Source organism: Pseudophryne corroboree, chromosome 1 (genome assembly GCF_028390025.1).
Source record: "Pseudophryne corroboree isolate aPseCor3 chromosome 1, aPseCor3.hap2, whole genome shotgun sequence".
In the NCBI taxonomy this organism is placed as follows: Eukaryota; Metazoa; Chordata; class Amphibia; order Anura; family Myobatrachidae; genus Pseudophryne; species Pseudophryne corroboree.
Window position 1 is genome coordinate 7,622,447 of NC_086444.1, and position 20,044 is coordinate 7,642,490.

At 48.0% G+C, this 20,044-nt stretch overlaps 1 protein-coding gene across 1 annotated transcript in view; it reads left to right on the top strand.

The window, feature by feature from the left end:
- LOC134932242 (asialoglycoprotein receptor 2-like) overlaps positions 1 to 19,677 on the top strand; it is a 372,590-nt gene extending 352,913 nt beyond the window's left edge. Inside the window, exon 5 of the mRNA XM_063926492.1 lies at positions 19,383 to 19,677. Coding sequence (XP_063782562.1) covers positions 19,383 to 19,545 — 163 coding nt within the window. The 3' untranslated portion in view covers positions 19,546 to 19,677. The remainder of the gene's footprint in view (positions 1 to 19,382) is intronic.
- The last annotated feature ends 367 nt before the right edge of the window (positions 19,678 to 20,044 follow it).

Here is a 20,044-nt window from a genome sequence, read left to right on the forward strand (position 1 = left end):
TGTACTCCTGAAGGTGTTTTCTTAGATATACCCGAGGAGCACGCTCAGGAAGTGCAGGATATGCTAGACTCCCCACAAAGGTTAATGTCACACACTGCTGTTACAGACAGGTGTCCATCCAAGGTAGAGGAAATGATCTCCCAGATACCGGAGTCACTTTGGACCAAGGATGGACAAGACACTGGATTGATGGCAAATGTAGCTCCTGTAGTAGTTCAAGTAAAAGATGGTAGGATAGCTCCAAAAATCCCCCAGTGTCCTCTGAAGCCAGAGGTGGAATTAGGAGTGTACCCAGTTATAGAGCGCTTGCTGCAACAGGGCATCCTAGTTAGGACGTCCAGCACTGCCAATAGTCCCATCTTCCCTGTGAAAAAGAGTGGGGGGAGGGGTTACAGGCTAGTGCAGGATCTAAGGGGGATCAACAAAATAGTCGAGAGCCAATTTCCCCGTAGTGCCAAATCCAGCTGTCATCCTTATGCAAATCCCTCCCACTGCGAAATTTTTCACTGTTATTGACCTCTGCTCCGCTTTCTTTTCGGTCCCTCTGCACCCAGACAGCCAATACTTGTTTGCATTTACATACAGGGGAGTACAGTACACCTGGACTCGCTTACCACAAGGTTTCATTGACAGCCCAAGTATTTTCTCACAGGCTTTGCATGATTGTTTACAATCCTTTCAACCTGAGAGCGGATCAGTATTAATACAGTATGTAGATGACTTGCTGCTGTGTTCTGATTCACTCGAATCGTCCTTGAAAGACATGAAACAGCTTCTGTTTCATCTTTCTGATATGGGACACAAGGTTTCAAAGGATAAGTTGCAATTATGCCAGACCAAGGTAAAATATTTGGGACATTGCTTGACACAAGGACTGAGACATCTCACCGCTGATAGAATACAGGCGATTTGCGACATGACTCTGCCACAAACCCAGCAACAGATCCGCACTTTCCTAGGAATGTGTGGGTATTGCCGAAACTGGATCCCAGGGTTTTCCATGCTAGCCTTACCTTTGCAAGAGATGGTTTCGTCAAACAAACCAGATCGGATTTCGCACACAGATGAGTCCGAACTGGCATTTGAGAGACTCAAACAGTGCCTCTCACAAGCACCAGCATTAGGTATGCCAGATTATGGGAAACCCTTTGAATTGTACGGTACGGAGAGTGCTGGGTGTGCGGCAGGTGTTTTAACCCAGAAACATGGTGATGCCAGCAGGCCGGTAGCCTACTACAGCGCTCAGCTAGACACCGTAGCACGATCCCTCCCCACATGCTTGCGAAGTGTTGCAGCGATAGCATTGCTAGTGAGTAAAAGCGAAGATGTAGTGTTAGGTCACAACCTGACCATCCATACACCTCATGCAGTGTCAGCCTTACTGAATTCTGCCCAAACCAGACATGTCTCATCAGCACGGTTTACAAGGTGGGAATTAGCACTAATGGCCCCTGTAAACATCACCATAAGGAGATGCAGCGCACTAAATCCTGCAACGTATCTCCCAGGTGTGCCTGGACAGGCACAAAGGGTGGGGGATGAGAGTGATGGTGAAGGATTATTTAGTACAAACACTGACACACATGATTGTATGGAATATTTGACCCAAAATTTCACTGCAAGGCCCGACATCAGTGACAACCCACTGGAAGGTGTAGATTTTACTTTTTACGCTGACGGTAGTTGCCACAGACAGACGGACTCGGGAGACTTGTGTACTGGATACGCAGTCATAGATGACAAAGGTACCATAGAAGCGGAACCCCTGGGCCCACCTCACTCAGCACAAGTTGCTGAGCAGGTCGCCCTAACCAGAGCGTGTGAATTGGCTAAAGGTAAGTCAGCCAATATCTACACGGATTCTAGGTATGCCTTTGGAGTAGTGCATGATTTCGGGGCCCTATGGCGCCTCAGAAATTTCATGACGGCAGCTGGCACACCCGTGGCACATGCGACCCACATCAAAAGACTTCTAGCAGCGATACAGGAACCTGACAGAGTGGCTGTTATCAAGTGTAAAGCCCACACGTACAGCCAAGACCCAGTGTCACTTGGTAACAGCCGAGGCGGCACATGGTCTGACTCATCTGGGCAAAGAAGGTATGTGCAAGTTGGTAAGAGCTTACTGGTGCGCACCAGGATTTTCTTCTCATGCGGGTAAGAGAGCAATGACATGCCTCACCTGCTTGAGGAAGAATATTGGAAAGGCAATACCAACAGAACCATCCCATATCCCGCCAACGGACGCCCCTTTTCAGGTAATACAAATTTATTTCATACAATTGCCACCTTGTAGAAACTTAAAGTATGTATTGGTTTGTATTGATGTGTTTTCAAAATTGGGTAGAAGCGTTCCCCGCTGCCACAAATACTGCTGTGTTTACTGCAAAGAAAATTGTGCAGGAATTTGTGTGCAGGTATGGTATCCCTAGGATAATTGAAAGTGATAGGGGTACCCATTTTACAGGTGAAGTCTTTCAGGTAATGTGCAAATTAATGGGAATTAATAGTAAGCTGCATACTCCGTACCGCCCACAGACGAGTGCGAAAGTGGAAAGAGTAAACAGCACTATTAAGAACAAGTTGAGCAAAGTGATGGCTGAAACTGGATTGTTGTGGCCAGAAGCTTTGCCACTTGTATTGTACAGCATCAGAACCACTCCCAGGTCCCCTCTTAACCTGTCACCCTTTGAGATTCTTTTCGGTCGACAACTCCATGTAATGATTGACCCCCAGGATGATTTGAAATGTAACAATGAAGTGACTGTAAAGTATTTGGTTAAGATGAGCAAGCAGTTGAGTAATCAAAACAGCAGTCTAAAGCTAGTGATTCCTGATCTGCAAGACAGTAATTGTCATGACATTGAACCTGGTGATTATGTAATGATTCAAAATTTTCTACGCTCAGGTTGCCTGATTGACCGGTGGGAAGGACCATACCAAGTCTTACTGACCAGCACGACAGCATTGAAGGTTGCCGAAAGAGAGACTTTGGTCCACTCGTCACACTGTAAGAAGGTCGCTGACCCAGAGAAAGCTTGTGACAAAGAGCAGAGTGTGGAGGAAACCATATCACTGGAGTGTCTGTTTCGGGAAGGTTGAGAGGCAGGACTGTTGTCACGGCACCTGAGCACAGAGAACTACAAGATCAGAGGCGGTTGTCGCACCAGTTTTTCTTTCCCTTCTAATTATTTTCTCACCTCCCATTACCACTTTTCTTTCTCCTCCTGCAAGATGGACTTTCCCCAAGAGACTGCATTCCGTGTTTTCCTGTTGACCCTGTTGTTGACCAGAACAGTCTGTTTCAGTGAGAGTACCAGAGAGGTCGAGAGAGGATCTGGAATGGGTTCTGATGACAAGCACGGATTAGTAGAATTCCAAAAGCAACACAATCACCGAGCAAAGGCGTGTATCAGAAAACGATCTGGTAGTCATGACACTAGGAGACATTGTGAAGGATTGTTAGCTGAAGAGAATTGTATCTGTAGGAATTGTGACAACATAGTTGAGGACGGGTACATCCAGAGATGTCAGTCCAACCTTAATATCAACATGGACCGTCATCCATTGAGTGATTATCACTCATTAGTGGGTAAGGTTTTAAACCAAACGGAATGCTGGGTGTGCTCACAAGTACCTCAAGGTCAGAGCAAGTCAGGACTAGTGCCATACTCTTTAACAATAGATGAGGTACTTGAATTAAGGGGTGGGAGACCGGTGGACAAGAAATTTAATATTTCTAGGCCTCCTAGTTTGAAGCTCCACCAATATCATGTGGATAGGTCCTTAGTATGTTTTAACATTTCCAATCCCCGAAAGCCGGGAAATTGGGAAGTGACATGGAACAACCAAACCATGGAATTTTCACACAGAGCCGATAGAATGCCCGTAGACTCAGAGCTTATACGCCAAATAGCCGACGGTGGGAGATATTTTCAGTATAGGTATACTTTAGGAAGTAGGACCATGCGAGTTGGAGAAGTATCACCAGGATACTGTGCGCATATCATACAGCCTGATATGTGTACTGAGCAGATGAGAGAGGGATAGGATTTTTCACCTGGAAGGTTTGCAATATGGTGATGTCATATTCAGTCCCATATGTTCTCCCCAATGATGCATATTTCATATGTGGGAGGAAGGCTTATAAGTGGCTTGCCCCAAATTCAGAGGGATTGTGTTACATTGGAAGAGTGTTGCCAGAAGTAATGACCATTACCCATGATAAGATGAAAGACGTTCACTGCAATGCTCAAGCTCCTTACACTCACACTCACTACGAACACATTGTTAAGAGACACCTTATAGATAGGACAGAGCACGTAGCCTCTGATTTGATCTACGAATCCACCGGGATTCAATTCCTACTCGCGCTAGATATCACCTGTACTGCCAGAGGAGTTATAAATTTTAGGTATATTGATGCGCTAGCGAACCTGATAGACAATATCACCGAGATGTATGATGACACCTTCAGGTATACCGGGAGGGAATTGCAAGCTTACAAAACGGAACTGATCCAGCACAGGATGGTTCTCAATTACATCACAGCAGTGACAGGCGGGTATTGTGTCACCCTAGCAACTCAGTATGGTGTGAAGTGCTGTAGATATATCACAAACAGCACGGATGACCCAACCGAGGTCATAGATCAAAAGATGGAAGATATCTTGCAATTGAAGTGGGAGTTCCGAAGGAGACACAACCTTACCCTTACTGCTGTGAGTAATGAACTGACCTGCTGGGTTTCATGGTTGAACCCACGCAATTGGTTCTCAGGTTTAGGAGAATGGGCTCAAAATGTTATTGTGAATGTAGGGAAATTTCTCCTTTGTATCCTAGGAGTTGTCATAATGATTGGATTGATATTTAGATGTGTTCGGATTTTAATGCATTGCAAGCGTAGTACCAGAGTGGTGAGTTTGAGGAGCGAGGGCATTGTTACAACAACTGGTTTAGTTTATGACCCATCAATCGAGACAATGTTGTGATAAGACGTGATTCCACGGTCCGTTTCTTTCACCCGTTTCTCCTTTGTTTTTCTCCAAGGTAAAAAGACACCCACTCGGAAGAAGATTTTGATGCACACTTCTAAAGACCTTTGATGAACATTTCTACAGACCTTTGATGAACTTTTTAACAAACTTTGCAAGACACTTTAGAGACTTTAACTTTCTATGGACACATGAAAAACTTTGCTTGCCACCCACAGCAAAGATACATCTATCCGGACAAGACTTCGACAGACATCCAAGGACAATTACACACATTATCATATGAATGTATTTATGACACATGTCTTATCTTCATCTCTACGATCTTCAGGTAGTGACACACATAGTCGACAGGTGATATAGGTACATATATTAGCACTCACATATTTTCCCCCTCCATGTATCATCAACTAATGTGCACCCCATTTGTTGGAACAAAAAGCCGAAAAGAGCTCGGTAGTGTTTGTTAGCCCACTTACAGACCCTTAATATGGGATAAGAAAGATTTAATGTATACTTCGCAATACCTCGAAGCTTATCTAGAACATGTACGGCACGATGATACATGACCCCTCAGACATGAATTTCATACATACATGCTTTTACTATCCCACTAGGTCATATCTTTCCCACCTTCTCCTCTCCTCCCTACACCCAATCATTTATAGGTATTTCATTGTATTGTATATTTTTCTGCTTAATTGTTTGAATAGTGGCAGTTATTGTTGATTGCCAAAGGGTGGACTGTCAAAGTCGAAAAATATCATGATGCATATGCCTTGTACTAACCCCTCGTGCACATGCGCGCTGCTCGTGCACTCAGTCCCCCGTGCGTGCACATACCCGCAAGTTGCGTAAGAGACGCACCAGCGTCTCGTGCGCATAAGATGTGTATTTACGGCGGAGTTTGTGAGCGTGTAGCGTGCGACTCGATTGTAGCATATTTAACCCAAATAGTGCATTTTGTAGTTAATATTCCCCTAGACCATGTCAGCGAGTATGATTAGTTTAAACTGTTCCTGGACAGAGAGATTCCTCTTTGCATGATAGGAAGGGTCAGATAAAGGTTGAAAGGTGGTTTCTAGTATCCAGCTGTAGGGTATTTCAAGGGTAACATTCCGATGTTAGTTAGGAAAGGATCGCTCGCTCCTGCGTATAGTTATGTACAGAAGTAGATTATGAACATTAACTGTATTTGCTGTAAATTACACATGCGGCGGGAATCCTGAGGATACCTCCCACCAGAGCAGTTGGGGAAAGACACAGCCCACCTGTTCAAATCCACCTATGACCTTTGCTGTAATGAAAAGACACATCCCTGTGTCCAATGAACAATGAGATTACAGGTACCATTGTATTGCGTATGCATGTTGTGTATAAAAAGACCACTGTTGCCTGGCCAGCTAGAAGACTCTGAACGCTTTCTCCCAGAAGGCTGAGGACTGGACCAGGACGCGCTTGCAAACGTATTCCCCACATATGTATATTTCTCTGTAGCCATTGTTCATCACTTTTCATATTATTCTCTGTTATTCTGTTAGATTTCTATGTTAGCTTGTAGTGTATGACTTGTACTGTTTTCCCCTTTTTCTCTGAATAATCCACGGCGGTGTTAGAGCTGCTGTGTTTATAACCAAATTCGGTGTTGTGTCTTCACTTTCCTGCAAAGGGCTCTCTTAGCGTCTTAATCGCTCAAACAGTATACACATTGTTAAGGTTTTAAGCGTTACATCATTACAGTATTTGACTACTAAGGTTTAGAGTATAAGCATATTTTTACGGTGTTTTATTAATAAGGTTTAAAGGTTATCAACTGTGTGTGCGCTCGCTGTGTGTATTCCGTACACTCAGCGCAGCGTGTGTACGCCAAGTGCGTACCACGTACGCTACTCTGTACGCAAATAGCGTACAAAGGTGGTCATTCCGAGTTGTTCGCTCTGTAATTTTCTTCGCATCACAGCGATTTTCCGCTTATTGCGCATGTGCAATGTTCGCACTGCGACTGCGCCAAGTAAATTTGCTATGCAGTTAGGAATATTACTAACGCCATTACGAGGTTTTTTCTTCGTTCTGGTGATCGCAATGTGATTGACAGGAAGTGGGTGTTTCTGGGCGGAAACTGGTCGTGTTATGGGCGTGTGTGAAAAAACGCTACCGTTTCTGGGGAAAACGCGGGAGTGGCTGGAGAAACGGAGGAGTGTCTGGGCGAACGCTGGGTGTGTTTGTGACGTCAAACCAGGAACGACAAGCACTGAACTGATCGCACTGGCAGAGTAAGTCTCGAGCTACTCAGAAACTGCACAGAGAAGTCTTTTCGCAATATTGCGAATCTTTCGTTCGCAATTTTAAGAAGCTAAGATTCACTCCCAGTAGGCGGCGGCTTAGCGTGTGCAAAGCTGCTAAAAGCAGCTTGCGAGCGATCAACTCGGAATGAGGGCCAAAGTGCGTAGCACGTGCACGTGGTCTAGCGGCCATAGCGGCTCAACGGTAATGGTATATAGCTTTATGTTTAAAGATAATAATTGACATTATCAGTGGTCAGAGCTTTGAAGATTTATGTCGCCAGAACGGCTCAGATTAGGAAAACGGAAGCTGTTTGTCCTGTATGCTCCCAACAAGGTTGAGTGTCCTGCGTCTAAGCAGACCATTGCGCGCTGGATCTGTGACACGATTCAGCAGGCCCATTCCACGGCTGGATTGCCATTACTGGAATCAGTGAAGGCCCATTCCTCTAGGAAGGTAGGCTCATCCAGGGTGGCTTCCCGGGGGGTCTCGGCATTGCAACTTTGCAGAGCAGCTACTTGGTCTGGGTCAAACACTTTTGCAAAGTTCTATAAGTTTGACACCTTGGCCGATGAAGACCTTAAGTTCGGTCAATCGGTGCTGCAGAGTCGTCCACACTCTCCCGCCCATTCTAGAACTTTGGTATAACCCCATGGTTCTAATGGTGTCCCCAGCATCCTCTAGGACGTAAGAGAAAATAGGATTTTAATACCTACCGGTAAATCCTTTTCTCTTAGTCCGTAGAGGATGCAGGGAGCCTGTCCCAGTGAGTACTGTATCTGCAGTTAATAGTTATGGTTACACATATGTTGTGTTACGTTTATTGTCAGCCTGTTGCTGCAATTGTTCATGCCGTTGGCTTGTGTTCTGTTGAATGCCATGTTCTGCGGCATGGTTGAGGTGTGAGCTGGTATGAATCTCACCTTAGTTTAACAATAAATCCATTTCCTCGAAATGTCCGTCTCCCTGGGCACAGTTCCTATAACTGGAGTCTGGAGGAGGGGCACAGAGGGAGGAGCCAGTTCACACCCTTTCAAAGTCTTAAAGTGCCCATGTCTCCTGCGGATCCCATCTATACCCCATGGTTCTATTGGTATCCCCAGCATCCTCTACGGACTAAGAGAAAAGGATTAACCGGTAGGTATTAAAATCCTATTTTCCCTGTCCTGCTTCCCTGCGCCCTGCTCTTTGCGGCATTATTTATCAGTTACCTCCCTATCCTGCTCCACTTTTCCCTGTGCTCGCTTTCTTCCAGTCTTGCGGCATTATTTCTCTGTTACCTCCCTATCCTGCTCCCCTTTTCCCTGCGCTCGCTTTCTTCCAGTCTTTGCGTCATTATTTCTCTGTTATTTCCCTATCCTGCTCCCCTTTTCCCTGCGCTCGCTTTCTTCCAGTCTTTGCGGCATTATTTCTCTGTTACCTCCCTATCCTGCTCCCCTTTTCCCTGCGCTCGCTTTCTTCCAGTCTTTGCGTCATTATTTCTCTGTTACCACCCTATCCTGCTCCCCTTTTCCCTGCGCTCGCTTTCTTCCAGTCATTGTGGCATTATTTCTCTGTTATTTCCCTATCCTGCTCCCCTTTTCCCTGCGCTCGCTTTCTTCCAGTCTTGCGGCATTAATTCTCTGTTACCTCCCTATCCTGCTCCCTTTTTCCCTGCGCTCGCTTTCTTCCAGTCATTGTGGCATTATTTCTCTGTTATTTTCCCTATCCTGCTCACCTTTTCCCTGCGCTCGCTTTCTTCCAGTCATTGTGGCATTATTTATCTGTTACCTCCCTATCCTGCTCCCCTTTTCCCTGCGCTCGCTTTATTCCAGTCATTGTGGCATTATTTCTCTGTTACCTCCCTATCCTGCTCCCCTTTCCCTGCGCTCGCTTTCTTCCAGTCATTGTGGCATTATTTCTCTGTTATTTTCCCTATCCTGCTCCCCTTTTCCCTGCACTCGCTTTCTTCCAGTCATTGTGGCATTATTTCTCTGTTATTTTCCCTATCCTGCTCCCCTTTTCCCTGCGCTCGCTTTCTTCCAGTCATTGTGGCATTATTTCTCTGTTATTTTCCCTATCCTGCTCCCCTTTTCCCTGCGCTCGCTTTCTTCCAGTCTTGCGGCATTATTTCTCTGTTACCTCCCTATCCTGCTCCCTTTTTCCCTGCGCTCGCTTTCTTCCAGTCATTGTGGCATTATTTCTCTGTTATTTTCCCTATCCTGCTCCCTTTTTCCCTGCGCTCGCTTTCTTCCAGTCATTGTGGCATTATTTCTCTGTTATTTTCCCTATCCTGCTCACCTTTTCCCTGCACTCGTTTTCTTCCAGTCATTGTGGCATTATTTCTCTGTTACCTCCCTATCCTGCTCCCCTTTTCCCTGCGCTCGCTTTATTCCAGTCTTTGCGGCATTATTTCTCTGTTATTTTCCCTATCCTGCTCCCCTTTTCCCTGCACTCGCTTTCTTCCAGTCATTGTGGCATTATTTCTCTGTTATTTTCCCTATCCTGCTCCCCTTTTCCCTGCGCTCGCTTTCTTCCAGTCTTGCGGCATTATTTCTCTGTTACCTCCCTATCCTGCTCCCCTTTTCCCTGCGCTCGCTTTCTTCCAGTCTTGCGGCATTATTTCTCTGTTACCTCCCTATCCTGCTCCCTTTTTCCCTGCGCTCGCTTTCTTCCAGTCATTGTGGCATTATTTCTCTGTTATTTTCCCTATCCTGCTCCCTTTTTCCCTGCGCTCGCTTTCTTCCAGTCATTGTGGCATTATTTCTCTGTTACCTCCCTATCCTGCTCCCCTTTTCCCTGCACTCGCTTTCTTCCAGTCATTGTGGCATTATTTCTCTGTTACCTCCCTATCCTGCTCCCCTTTTCCCTGCGCTCGCTTTCTTCCAGTCTTGCGGCATTATTTCTCTGTTACCTCCCTATCCTGCTTCCCTTTTCCCTGCGCTCGCTTTCTTCCAGTCTTGCGGCATTATTTCTCTGTTACCTCCCTATCCTGCTCCCTTTTTCCCTGCGCTCGCTTTCTTCCAGTCATTGTGGCATTATTTCTCTGTTATTTTCCCTATCCTGCTCCCCTTTTCCCTGCGCTCGCTTTCTTCCAGTCTTGCGGCATTATTTCTCTGTTACCTCCCTATCCTGCTCCCTTTTTCCCTGCGCTCGCTTTCTTCCAGTCATTGTGGCATTATTTCTCTGTTATTTTCCCTATCCTGCTCCCTTTTTCCCTGCGCTCGCTTTCTTCCAGTCATTGTGGCATTATTTCTCTGTTATTTTCCCTATCCTGCTCCCCTTTTCCCTGCACTCGCTTTCTTCCAGTCATTGTGGCATTATTTCTCTGTTACCTCCCTATCCTGCTCCCCTTTTCCCTGCGCTCGCTTTCTTCCAGTCTTGCGGCATTATTTCTCTGTTACCTCCCTATCCTGCTTCCCTTTTCCCTGCGCTCGCTTTCTTCCAGTCTTGCGGCATTATTTCTCTGTTACCTCCCTATCCTGCTCCCTTTTTCCCTGCGCTCGCTTTCTTCCAGTCATTGTGGCATTATTTCTCTGTTATTTTCCCTATCCTGCTTCCCTTTTCCCTGCGCTCGCTTTCTTCCAGTCTTGCGGCATTATTTCTCTGTTACCTCCCTATCCTGCTCCCTTTTTCCCTGCGCTCGCTTTCTTCCAGTCATTGTGGCATTATTTCTCTGTTATTTTCCCTATCCTGCTCCCCTTTTCCCTGCGCTCGCTTTCTTCCAGTCTTGCGGCATTATTTCTCTGTTACCTCCCTATCCTGCTCCCCTTTTCCCTGCGCTCGCTTTCTTCCAGTCTTGCGGCATTATTTCTCTGTTACCTCCCTATCCTGCTCCCTTTTTCCCTGCGCTCGCTTTCTTCCAGTCATTGTGGCATTATTTCTCTGTTATTTTCCCTATCCTGCTCCCTTTTTCCCTGCGCTCGCTTTCTTCCAGTCATTGTGGCATTATTTCTCTGTTACCTCCCTATCCTGCTCCCCTTTTCCCTGCACTCGCTTTCTTCCAGTCATTGTGGCATTATTTCTCTGTTATTTCCCTATCCTGCTCCCCTTTTCCCTGCACTCGCTTTCTTCCAGTCATTGCGCCATTATTTCTCTGTTATTTCCCTGTCCTGCTCCCCTTTTCCCTGTGCTCGCTTTCTTCCAGTCTTGCGGCCTTATTTCTCTGTTACCTCCCTATCCTGCTCTCCTTTTCCCTGCACTCGCTTTCTTCCAGTCATTGTGGCATTATTTCTCTGTTACCTCCCTATCCTGCTCCCTTTTCCCTGCGCTCGCTTTCTTCCAGTCTTTGCGGCATTATTTCTCTGTTACCTCCCTATCCTGCTCCCCTTTTCCCTGCACTCGCTTTCTTCCAGTCTTTGCGGCATTATTTCTCTGTTATTTCCCTATTCTGCTCCCCTTTTCCCTGCGCTCGCTTTCTTCCAGTCTTTGCGGCATTATTTCTCTGTTACCTCCTGTGACAGGACGGTTCCGTACGAAAGCACTCGCCGCTTTTGCGTCCCGTCTCCTGTGCACAGAATGGATGCTTAGGTCACACGGGACCTGAACACATAGGGGATTCCCGCTTACCGTCCGTAACCGCCTGTTACTGACTCCACCCACTGCGCTGTGGGCGGGTTTATGCTGCCACCACCAAACTCCTAACCTGCCGTGGTGTTTGGAACCACGGTTCTGCTCTGTATGTGCCGACACTGCGATACCACACCTGTGTGGTGTTGACGAATCCTTGCTAGGCCTCTACCGGTAGCTGGCGGAAGGCGGAACTTGGAGATGCTAGGTGCTTTCCTGGACAGCCGGAGGACGGGGCTATGTTTGGCATAACCCTGTAGGTCACAAGATGAAGCAATCTTCTTGAGGCAGATGATGTTTATTTGCTCAATAATAGCCTTAAAAAAGACTCATCCCTATTGCTAGGGGCAACAGCATACAGCAAGATGTTCCAGCAGAATGAAGATGATACAATACAATCTCTGGAGGCACGCAGGTCTCCTTTTTATGTCAATTTTCCACACAGTACAACAGGGGGGTCATGTCCTCCCTGAGCCCGTTCTATCCAATCAGGATATTTTACAAAATACCAATAAATAAATTACATTTCAAAAGGAGATAAGTGCAATAAAACAATATCCTCCTTCCTGTCACCCAGACAACGTTTGGTATCAGATTAACATTCACTATTGATAAATTTATCACATAGCTTCAAAATACAAATGTTTCTGGTCATTCACATCTTCAGGCAAACCCAGTGTTTGAGATTACAACAGGAAAGTCTGCAACACAACAATCAGTCTTCCTTCCTGCATCTGCCATTCAGGATTCATATATCAATTAAATCATTACATGAAACAGGTTCCAAGCCCAGAACTACTTTACATATGGGATAAGGAGATCCCTGTGAGTAACATCTCTCTCTAAGGTACTTACACATCAAAAGGTTTTGTCATTCACACCTCTCTGCTAGGACAGGGCCATTAGCATACCACTTCCTACTGACAGGAGATGATTATTCAGACATTAATAAGAGTAAGTGCATTTTCCCTTTTAAAATACAGATGACCATATCTTGAATATAACATACATACAGTTAAACATGCAATCCTACAATTGTGCACAGAGCACTACATATGACATGTTAAAACACATCATTAAACAAACTTTTAAACAGTCCGCGCCCAGCGCCGTAAGTACGTTTAACAGTGACGCCAAGCGCCCATTGTCCCTTAATATGGCGCCGGGCACGAGGGTTAACCCCTTCAGTGCCGAATCGGCCATTGTCCACGTGGACTGGGGGTCTCTCCGGCCACACTACTCCCCCCCATTCAAGCGGGAATCCAGCGAGTCATGTCCCAACGATATGGCTCCTGGTCCCGCAGTCCCTTGTGTTGAAGGGGACGCTACCTAGGGGTTGTAGGCTCCGGCCTAGACAGTTCATCCATAGTGTAGGGGGCCTCTCTTCGTGGGTGCACAATGTTCAAATAGTCCACCTGAAGTCCAAGTTCAAGGCTCCACCACAAAAGTCTGTCCAATTTCCCCAAGGTAGGTTGCAGCCACCGAATAGGTGGGTGGTAGGTCACCACGGTGGGGGGCCAGTAACACACCAGTGCCACCCAAGGTGTCCCAATTGTGGCATACCCCACCTCCCACCATAGCAGTATTCTGCTCAAATAGGCCACAGGGTGCTCCTGCCCATATGGCTCCTCCTGGCTCAGTACTGCTCCCAGTCCGTGCAGTGGCGCAGTAGTTCGTAAAACACAGTCCTGGTCAAGAATGTGCGCCATCAGCACTGGAGCGGGTACCAGAGCCTCCTTCAATGACTGGAATGCCAACTCGCAAGCGGGTGCACAGTCCACTGACTTGGGAATGCCCTTCCTAGCCATCTCTGTAAGGGGGTTCACTACAGGACTAAAGTCAATGACAACATATCCGTAGGGCCTTTCAGGTTCTAAGGTCAGTACCAGTCTTGGTGATGTGGGTCGGGGACAGCCTCTGGTTGCCTCCACCCCCTCTGGTTTGGGCCTACCCCAGTCTCCTCCCACATGGTGCCCCAGGCACTGCACCTCCGTCATTCCTATCTGGCAACTGTCTGCCCTAACTGTCAGACCTGCCCTCCAATCCTCCTCTGTCGACCTATGACTCGGGAAACCTACCCTGTCACCTAGGCCTACTCTTTCCTCCTTGTCCGCTACCTGTGCCACAGTGATGGCAGCCAGACCACCAGCCTCTGTATCCTGTGTGGCATCCACTACAGGGAGGCTGCGTGTCTTCCCCGATCTACTGAGCATAGGCAGGGGACCTGCTATGTCCACAGCAACTGGCTGTAAAGGTTCTCCTATGGGCAGAGGCCCAGATACAACACAACCGCTGGAGTGCCCCAGCTGCCAACGCATGGCACCAGCCTTACAGTTGGTCTGGGCGTCATCCGACATTCCAGACCAGGGTAAGCTCTGTGTCAGGCACTTCAGGGGATGGTCTATCTCTGAGTGGCTGTCCAAAGGGGTTTCGCTGGCAACCAACACCCGTTGCGCAGGAAAGTTCCCTGGGGGGACCAGCTGGACATGTTCCCTATCTGGTCTATCCCCTCCCACTTTCCTGGCTACCCTGTACCTTAACCCTTCACGCCAGGTCAAACTTCCTGCCCCAACCCTGTCAAGGCCGCTGCCAGAGTGGCGCCTCATGCCTTTCGGGGATGGGTCAGAGTTGAGCCTCCCTAAACTCCTGCCTGCGGCCCTCAATCTCTCCTAAATTGGGACACTCTACAGGAGTATCTAGGTTGGAACTGCTAGGGTCAGTCTGGTAGGGGTCAGTCATGAAAAAGTCAGTGTGGTTTCTCATACTCATCGCCGGAGTTGGCAAACCACTTGGGTCAGGAGCATCATTGGGCACCCCCACAGGATCAATCAAGCTGGAACCAACATCCTCTGCGTTGCTAGGGGACGTAGGCATACCAGAGGCAAAAGGCATGCGGGGTCAATGTGCCGATCTAGCCGCTGTAATCTTTTCCTCTGGGCTGGTTGATGCTGTGGTTGGCTGTGCTGGCAGTTGTCTAGCAGCTGTAGTCTTTTCCTCTGGGCTGGGCTGTGCTGGAGTAGCTGATGTCAATGGTGGTTGTGGAACTTGACTCCGGGAAATGGCGCCAGCAAACGTGGTGACGATCCAACCACCCAGATCATTTCCTAGGACCACATCAGTTGGGAGACCATCCATGACGGCAACTTCTCGCAACTCTGGTCCTGCTCCCCAGTCCAGGTAGACTCTTGCCATGGGAACTTCTTTCTCTGTTCCATCTGCCAGGGTGACCTTGGTAGTGCGACCCTGCAATACTGCAGCAGGATCTATAAGGTGGGGGCTCACCACAGTGATTGAGGCCCCAGAGTCTCTTAGGCCTTCCCCCTGCAGGGGTCCCACGTGGACCGGCTGCAGGTGCCTCCACATGTTGTGTAGGGGCTGTTTGGCCATGCAGGTGACTCTCTCCGCAGAGTGCACCTGTCTCTCGCCACACTCCATCGGACTGACTGGAGGGGGAACAGTCTCTGTAGGCTCATCTCCTCTCGTCAAACAAGCGAGCCGGGCTCCAGCACTCGGATTTGGGGCACGAGTCTGGGGTGCTTGAGATGCAGGACAGTTCATCCTCAGATGTCCGATTTTCCCACAGCCGTAGCACTTCTTCTCCAGTCGTGGCACCGATGATCTCTGATCAGTTGCAGGGATGCTGCGGTGCGGTTGCTGGCCAAGAGCACCCGGGTTGGAAGATGCTTGTCTTTGGGGGTGTTGAGCTGAAAAGGGGGGTCCCCTTGGTGGTACAGTCTTTTGGAGCTGGCTGCTGGCTGGGCGCTTCTGGCACTGTGGCCGAATTGCCACATACTTGTCTGCTAACTGGGCAGCCATCTTTAAGCTGGGTGGCTCCCGGTCCAGCACTCACTCCTTCACTTCTGGGGCGCACCTGCAATAGAACTGCTCCCTGCAGATCAGGTCGATCAGTGCGTCCCATGTAGTGGCTTCAGAATCCTTCACCCACTTCACCACGTACTGCCGCAGCTGGGTGGCGAACTGCTCATGGGTGCTGCTAGGATTCTTGGGCAAGTCTCTGAACTTCTTCCTGTAAGACTCTGGAGTGATGAAGAATCGCTGGAGGAGGGCCTGTGAGACTTCGTCGTAGTCCCCACAGTCCTCCGTGGCCACTCCTCGATAGGCCTCCAAGGCCTCTCCATGCAGAGTGGGCACAAGGTGTCTCACCCACTCCGACTTGGGTAAATCGTGTAGTTTACAAGTCCTTTCAAAAACTTATAAATGTCCATCAATGTCCCCATCACTGTCTGCAAACTTGGCAAACTGAATGCGTCCCGATCTGTGTACAACAGCTGACAACGGCTCCCGGGGTACCACGGCCTGTGGTGCCCGCTCCGCATGCCACATCTGAATGACAAGCATGCGTTCTTGCTCCGTTGCCCTTTCCCCCAATTCCGCTAGCCGATCTGCTAGGGTATCCGTGCCGCCCCCCCCTGGGACGTTGGGATCCTGGCCCTGCTAGGGATTGCTGGGAAACATTGCTGCTGTGAGAGAGGGCAGGGCTTGTGGGTCTCACCGGTTCCTTACGAAGGTCCACTGTTGGGCCGTCATCTGCGATGCTGACACCGTCAGTGCTTTCCACCTCCACCCGATGGGACTCCTCCACGCTCATGAGCGCCGCCTTCATGACGCTTCTGGAAGCGTTGAAAGGGATATCCACACCCTTCTCCTGGCACACGATCTCCAGATCATCCTTGGACAGTCCGCTGAATTCCGCCATCTTGTGCGTTCTCCTGCACTGCAGTTACTCCTCTCCTGAGTAACTCGGCTTCTCCAATCGGGTGATGAAAAGCCGCCTGGGATTATCCCACTGCTATGCCACCAATTTCTGTGACAGGACGGTTCCGTACGAAAGCACTCGCCGCTTTCGCGTCCCGTCTCCTGTGCACAGAATGGAGAGTTAGGTCACACGGGACCTGAACACATAGGGGATTCCCGCTTACCGTCAGTAACCGCCTGTTACTGACTCCACCCACTGCGCTGTGGGCGGGTTTATGCTGCCACCACCAAACTCCTAACCTGCCGTGGCGTTTGGAACCACGGTTCTGCTCTGTATGTGCCGACACACTACGTTACCACACCTGTGTGGTGTTGACGAATCCTTGCTAGGCCTCTATCGGTAGCTGGCGGAAGGCGGAACTTGGAGACGCCAGGTGCTTTCCTGGACAGCCGGAGGACGGGGCTATGTTTGGCATAACCCTGTAGGTCACAAGATGAAGCAATCTTCTTGAGGCAGATGTTTATTTGCTCAATAATAGCCTTAAAAAAGACTCATCCCTATTGCTAGGGGCAACAGCATACAGCAAGATATTCCAGCAGAATGAAGATGATACAATACAATACAATCTCTGGAGGCACGCAGGTCTCCTTTTTATGTCATTTTTCCACACAGTACAACAGGGGGTCATGTCCTCCCTGAGCCCGTTCTATCCAATCAGGATATTTTACAAAATACCAATAAATAAATTACATTTCAAAAGGAGATAAGTGCAATAAAACAATATCCTCCTTCCTGTCACCCAGATAACGTTTGGTATCAGATTAACATTCACTATTGATAAATTTATCACATAGCTTCAAAATACAAATGTTTCTGGTCATTCACATCTTCAGGCAAACCCAGTGTTTGGGGTTACAACAGGAAAGGCTATACAACACAAACAAACAGTCTTCCTTCCTGCATCTGCCATTCAGGGTTAGTTTATCAATTAAATCATTACATGAAACAGGTTCCAAGCCCAGAACTACTTTACATATGGGATAAGGCGATCCCTGTGAGTAACATCTCTCTCTAAGGTACAAACACATCAAAATGTTTCGTCATTCACACCTCTCTGTTAGGACAGGGCCATTAGCATGCCACTTCCTACTGACAGGAGATGATTATTCAGACATTAATAAGAGTAAGTGCATTTTCCCCTTTAAAATACAGGTGACCATATCTTGGATATAAAATAAATACAGTTAAACATGCAATCCTACAATTGTGCACAGAGCACTACATATGACATGTTAAAACACATAATTAAACAAACTTTTAAACAGTCCGCGCCCAGCGCCGTAAGTACGTTTAACAGTGACGCCAAGAACCCATTGTCCCTTAATATGGCACCGGGCACGAGGGTTAACCCCTTCAGTGCCGCAGCGGCCATTGTCCACGTGGGCTGGGGGTCTCTCCGGCCACACCTCCCTATCCTGCTCCCCTTTTCCCTGCGCTCGCTATCTTCCAGTCTTTGCTGCATTATTTCTCTGTTGTTTCCCTATCCTGCTCCCCTTTTCCCTGTGCCCTGCTCTTTGCGGCATTATTTATCTGTTACCTCCCTATCCTGCTCCCCTTTTCCCTGCGCTCGCTTTCTTCCAGTCTTTGCGTCATTATTTCTCTGTTGTTTCCCCATCCTGCTCCCCTTTTCCCTGCGCTCACTGTCTTCCAGTCTTTGCGTCATTATTTCTCTGTTATTTCCCTATCCTGCTCCCCTTTTCCCTGCGCTCGCTTTCTTCCAGTCTTTGCGGCATTATGCCTCTGTTATTTCCCTATCCTGCTCCCCTTTTCCCTGCGCTCACTTTCTTCCAGTCTTTGCGTCATTATTTCTCTGTTATTTCCCTATCCTGCTCCCCTTTTCCCTGCGCTCGCTTTCTTCCAGTCTTTGCGGCATTATGCCTCTGTTATTTCCCTATCCTGCTCCCCTTTTCCCTGCGCTCGCTTTCTTCCAGTCTTTGCGGCATTATGCCTCTGTTATTTCCCTATCCTGCTCCCCTTTTCCCTGCGCTCACTTTCTTCCAGTCTTGTGGCATTATTTATCTGTTATTTCATTATCCTGCTCCCCTTTTCCCTGTGCTCGCTTTCTTCCAGTGTTTGCGGCATTATTTCTCTGTTATTTCCCTATCCTGCTCCCCTTTTCCATGCGCTCGCTTTCTTTCAGTCTTGCGGCATTATTTCTCTGTTACCTCCCTATCCTGCTCCCCTTTTCCCTGCGCTCACTTTCTTCCAGTTTTGCGGCATTATTTCTCTGTTATTTCCCTATCCTGCTCCCCTTTTCCCTGCGCTCGCTTTCTTTCAGTCTTGCGGCATTATTTCTCTGTTATTTCCCTATCCTGCTCCCCTTTTCCCTGCGCTCGCTTTCTTCCAGTCTTGCGGCATTATTTCTCTGTTATTTCCCTATCCTGCTCCCCTTTTCCCTGCACTCGCTTTCTTCCAGTCTTTGCGGCATTATTTCTCTGTTACCTCCCTATCCTGCTCCCCTTTTCCCTGCGCTCACTTTCTTCCAGTTTTGCGGCATTATTTCTCTGTTATTTCCCTGTCCTGCTCACCTTTTCCCTGCACTCGCTTTCTTCCAGTCTTGCGGCATTATTTCTCTGTTATTTTCCCTATCCTGCTCCCTTTTCCCTGCGCTCACTTTCTTCCAGTCTTGCGGCATTATTTCTCTATTACCTCCCTATTCTGCTCCCCTTTTCCCTGCACTCGCTTTCTTCCAGTCTTGCGGCATTATTTGTCTGTTCCTTTTTTCATAGTTATGCTGTTTAGCCTCTGACATTTCATATATAGCGACATTTTATCTACAGGTTACGGAATGGCAAGTGCTGGACAATCAGCAGAAGATTGGAGACGGATTACTGCTACAATAAAAAGAAATGGATTTGTGAAAGGCCCCTTGTTTTAGCTTCAAAGGGTCAATATAATAAATACACATTTACTGTGTATGACAAAGAGTATTCATGTTATTAACGGTAGATCACTTTATACTGTGTGATTAATATTCAACGACATAGAAGATGGACAATGTTCTCATGTGCGATTTCCTCCCCCGAGGCCTTGAACAACTTGGACGGGAGTTATTTAGGGGTAAATTTACTAAGATGGGAGTTCTATTTAAGATGGGATGTTGCCCATAGCAACCAATCAGATTCTACCATACCTCCCAACTATCCTGATTCTGGCGGGACAGTCCCGTTTTTTGGGGACTGTCCCTCTGTCCCACCCGTGGGCTGCAGTGTCCCACGGTGGAGGGGGGCAGTTGGGAGGCTCTGTCACTCGCTGCCCTGCTTAGCAGAGTAGTAATGAATAATAGGGACAGATGGAGAGAGGGCATGCCAGCAGCCCACAGAGAGCTGGGCATGCCCCCTCAGTGACGAAAACCGGGGGTGTGGCTCATGATTGTGGCACTCTCGTGAAGCCACGCCCCCTTTCTTGAGGCCATGTCCCTTTTCCCGGCGGGGTCCCTTAT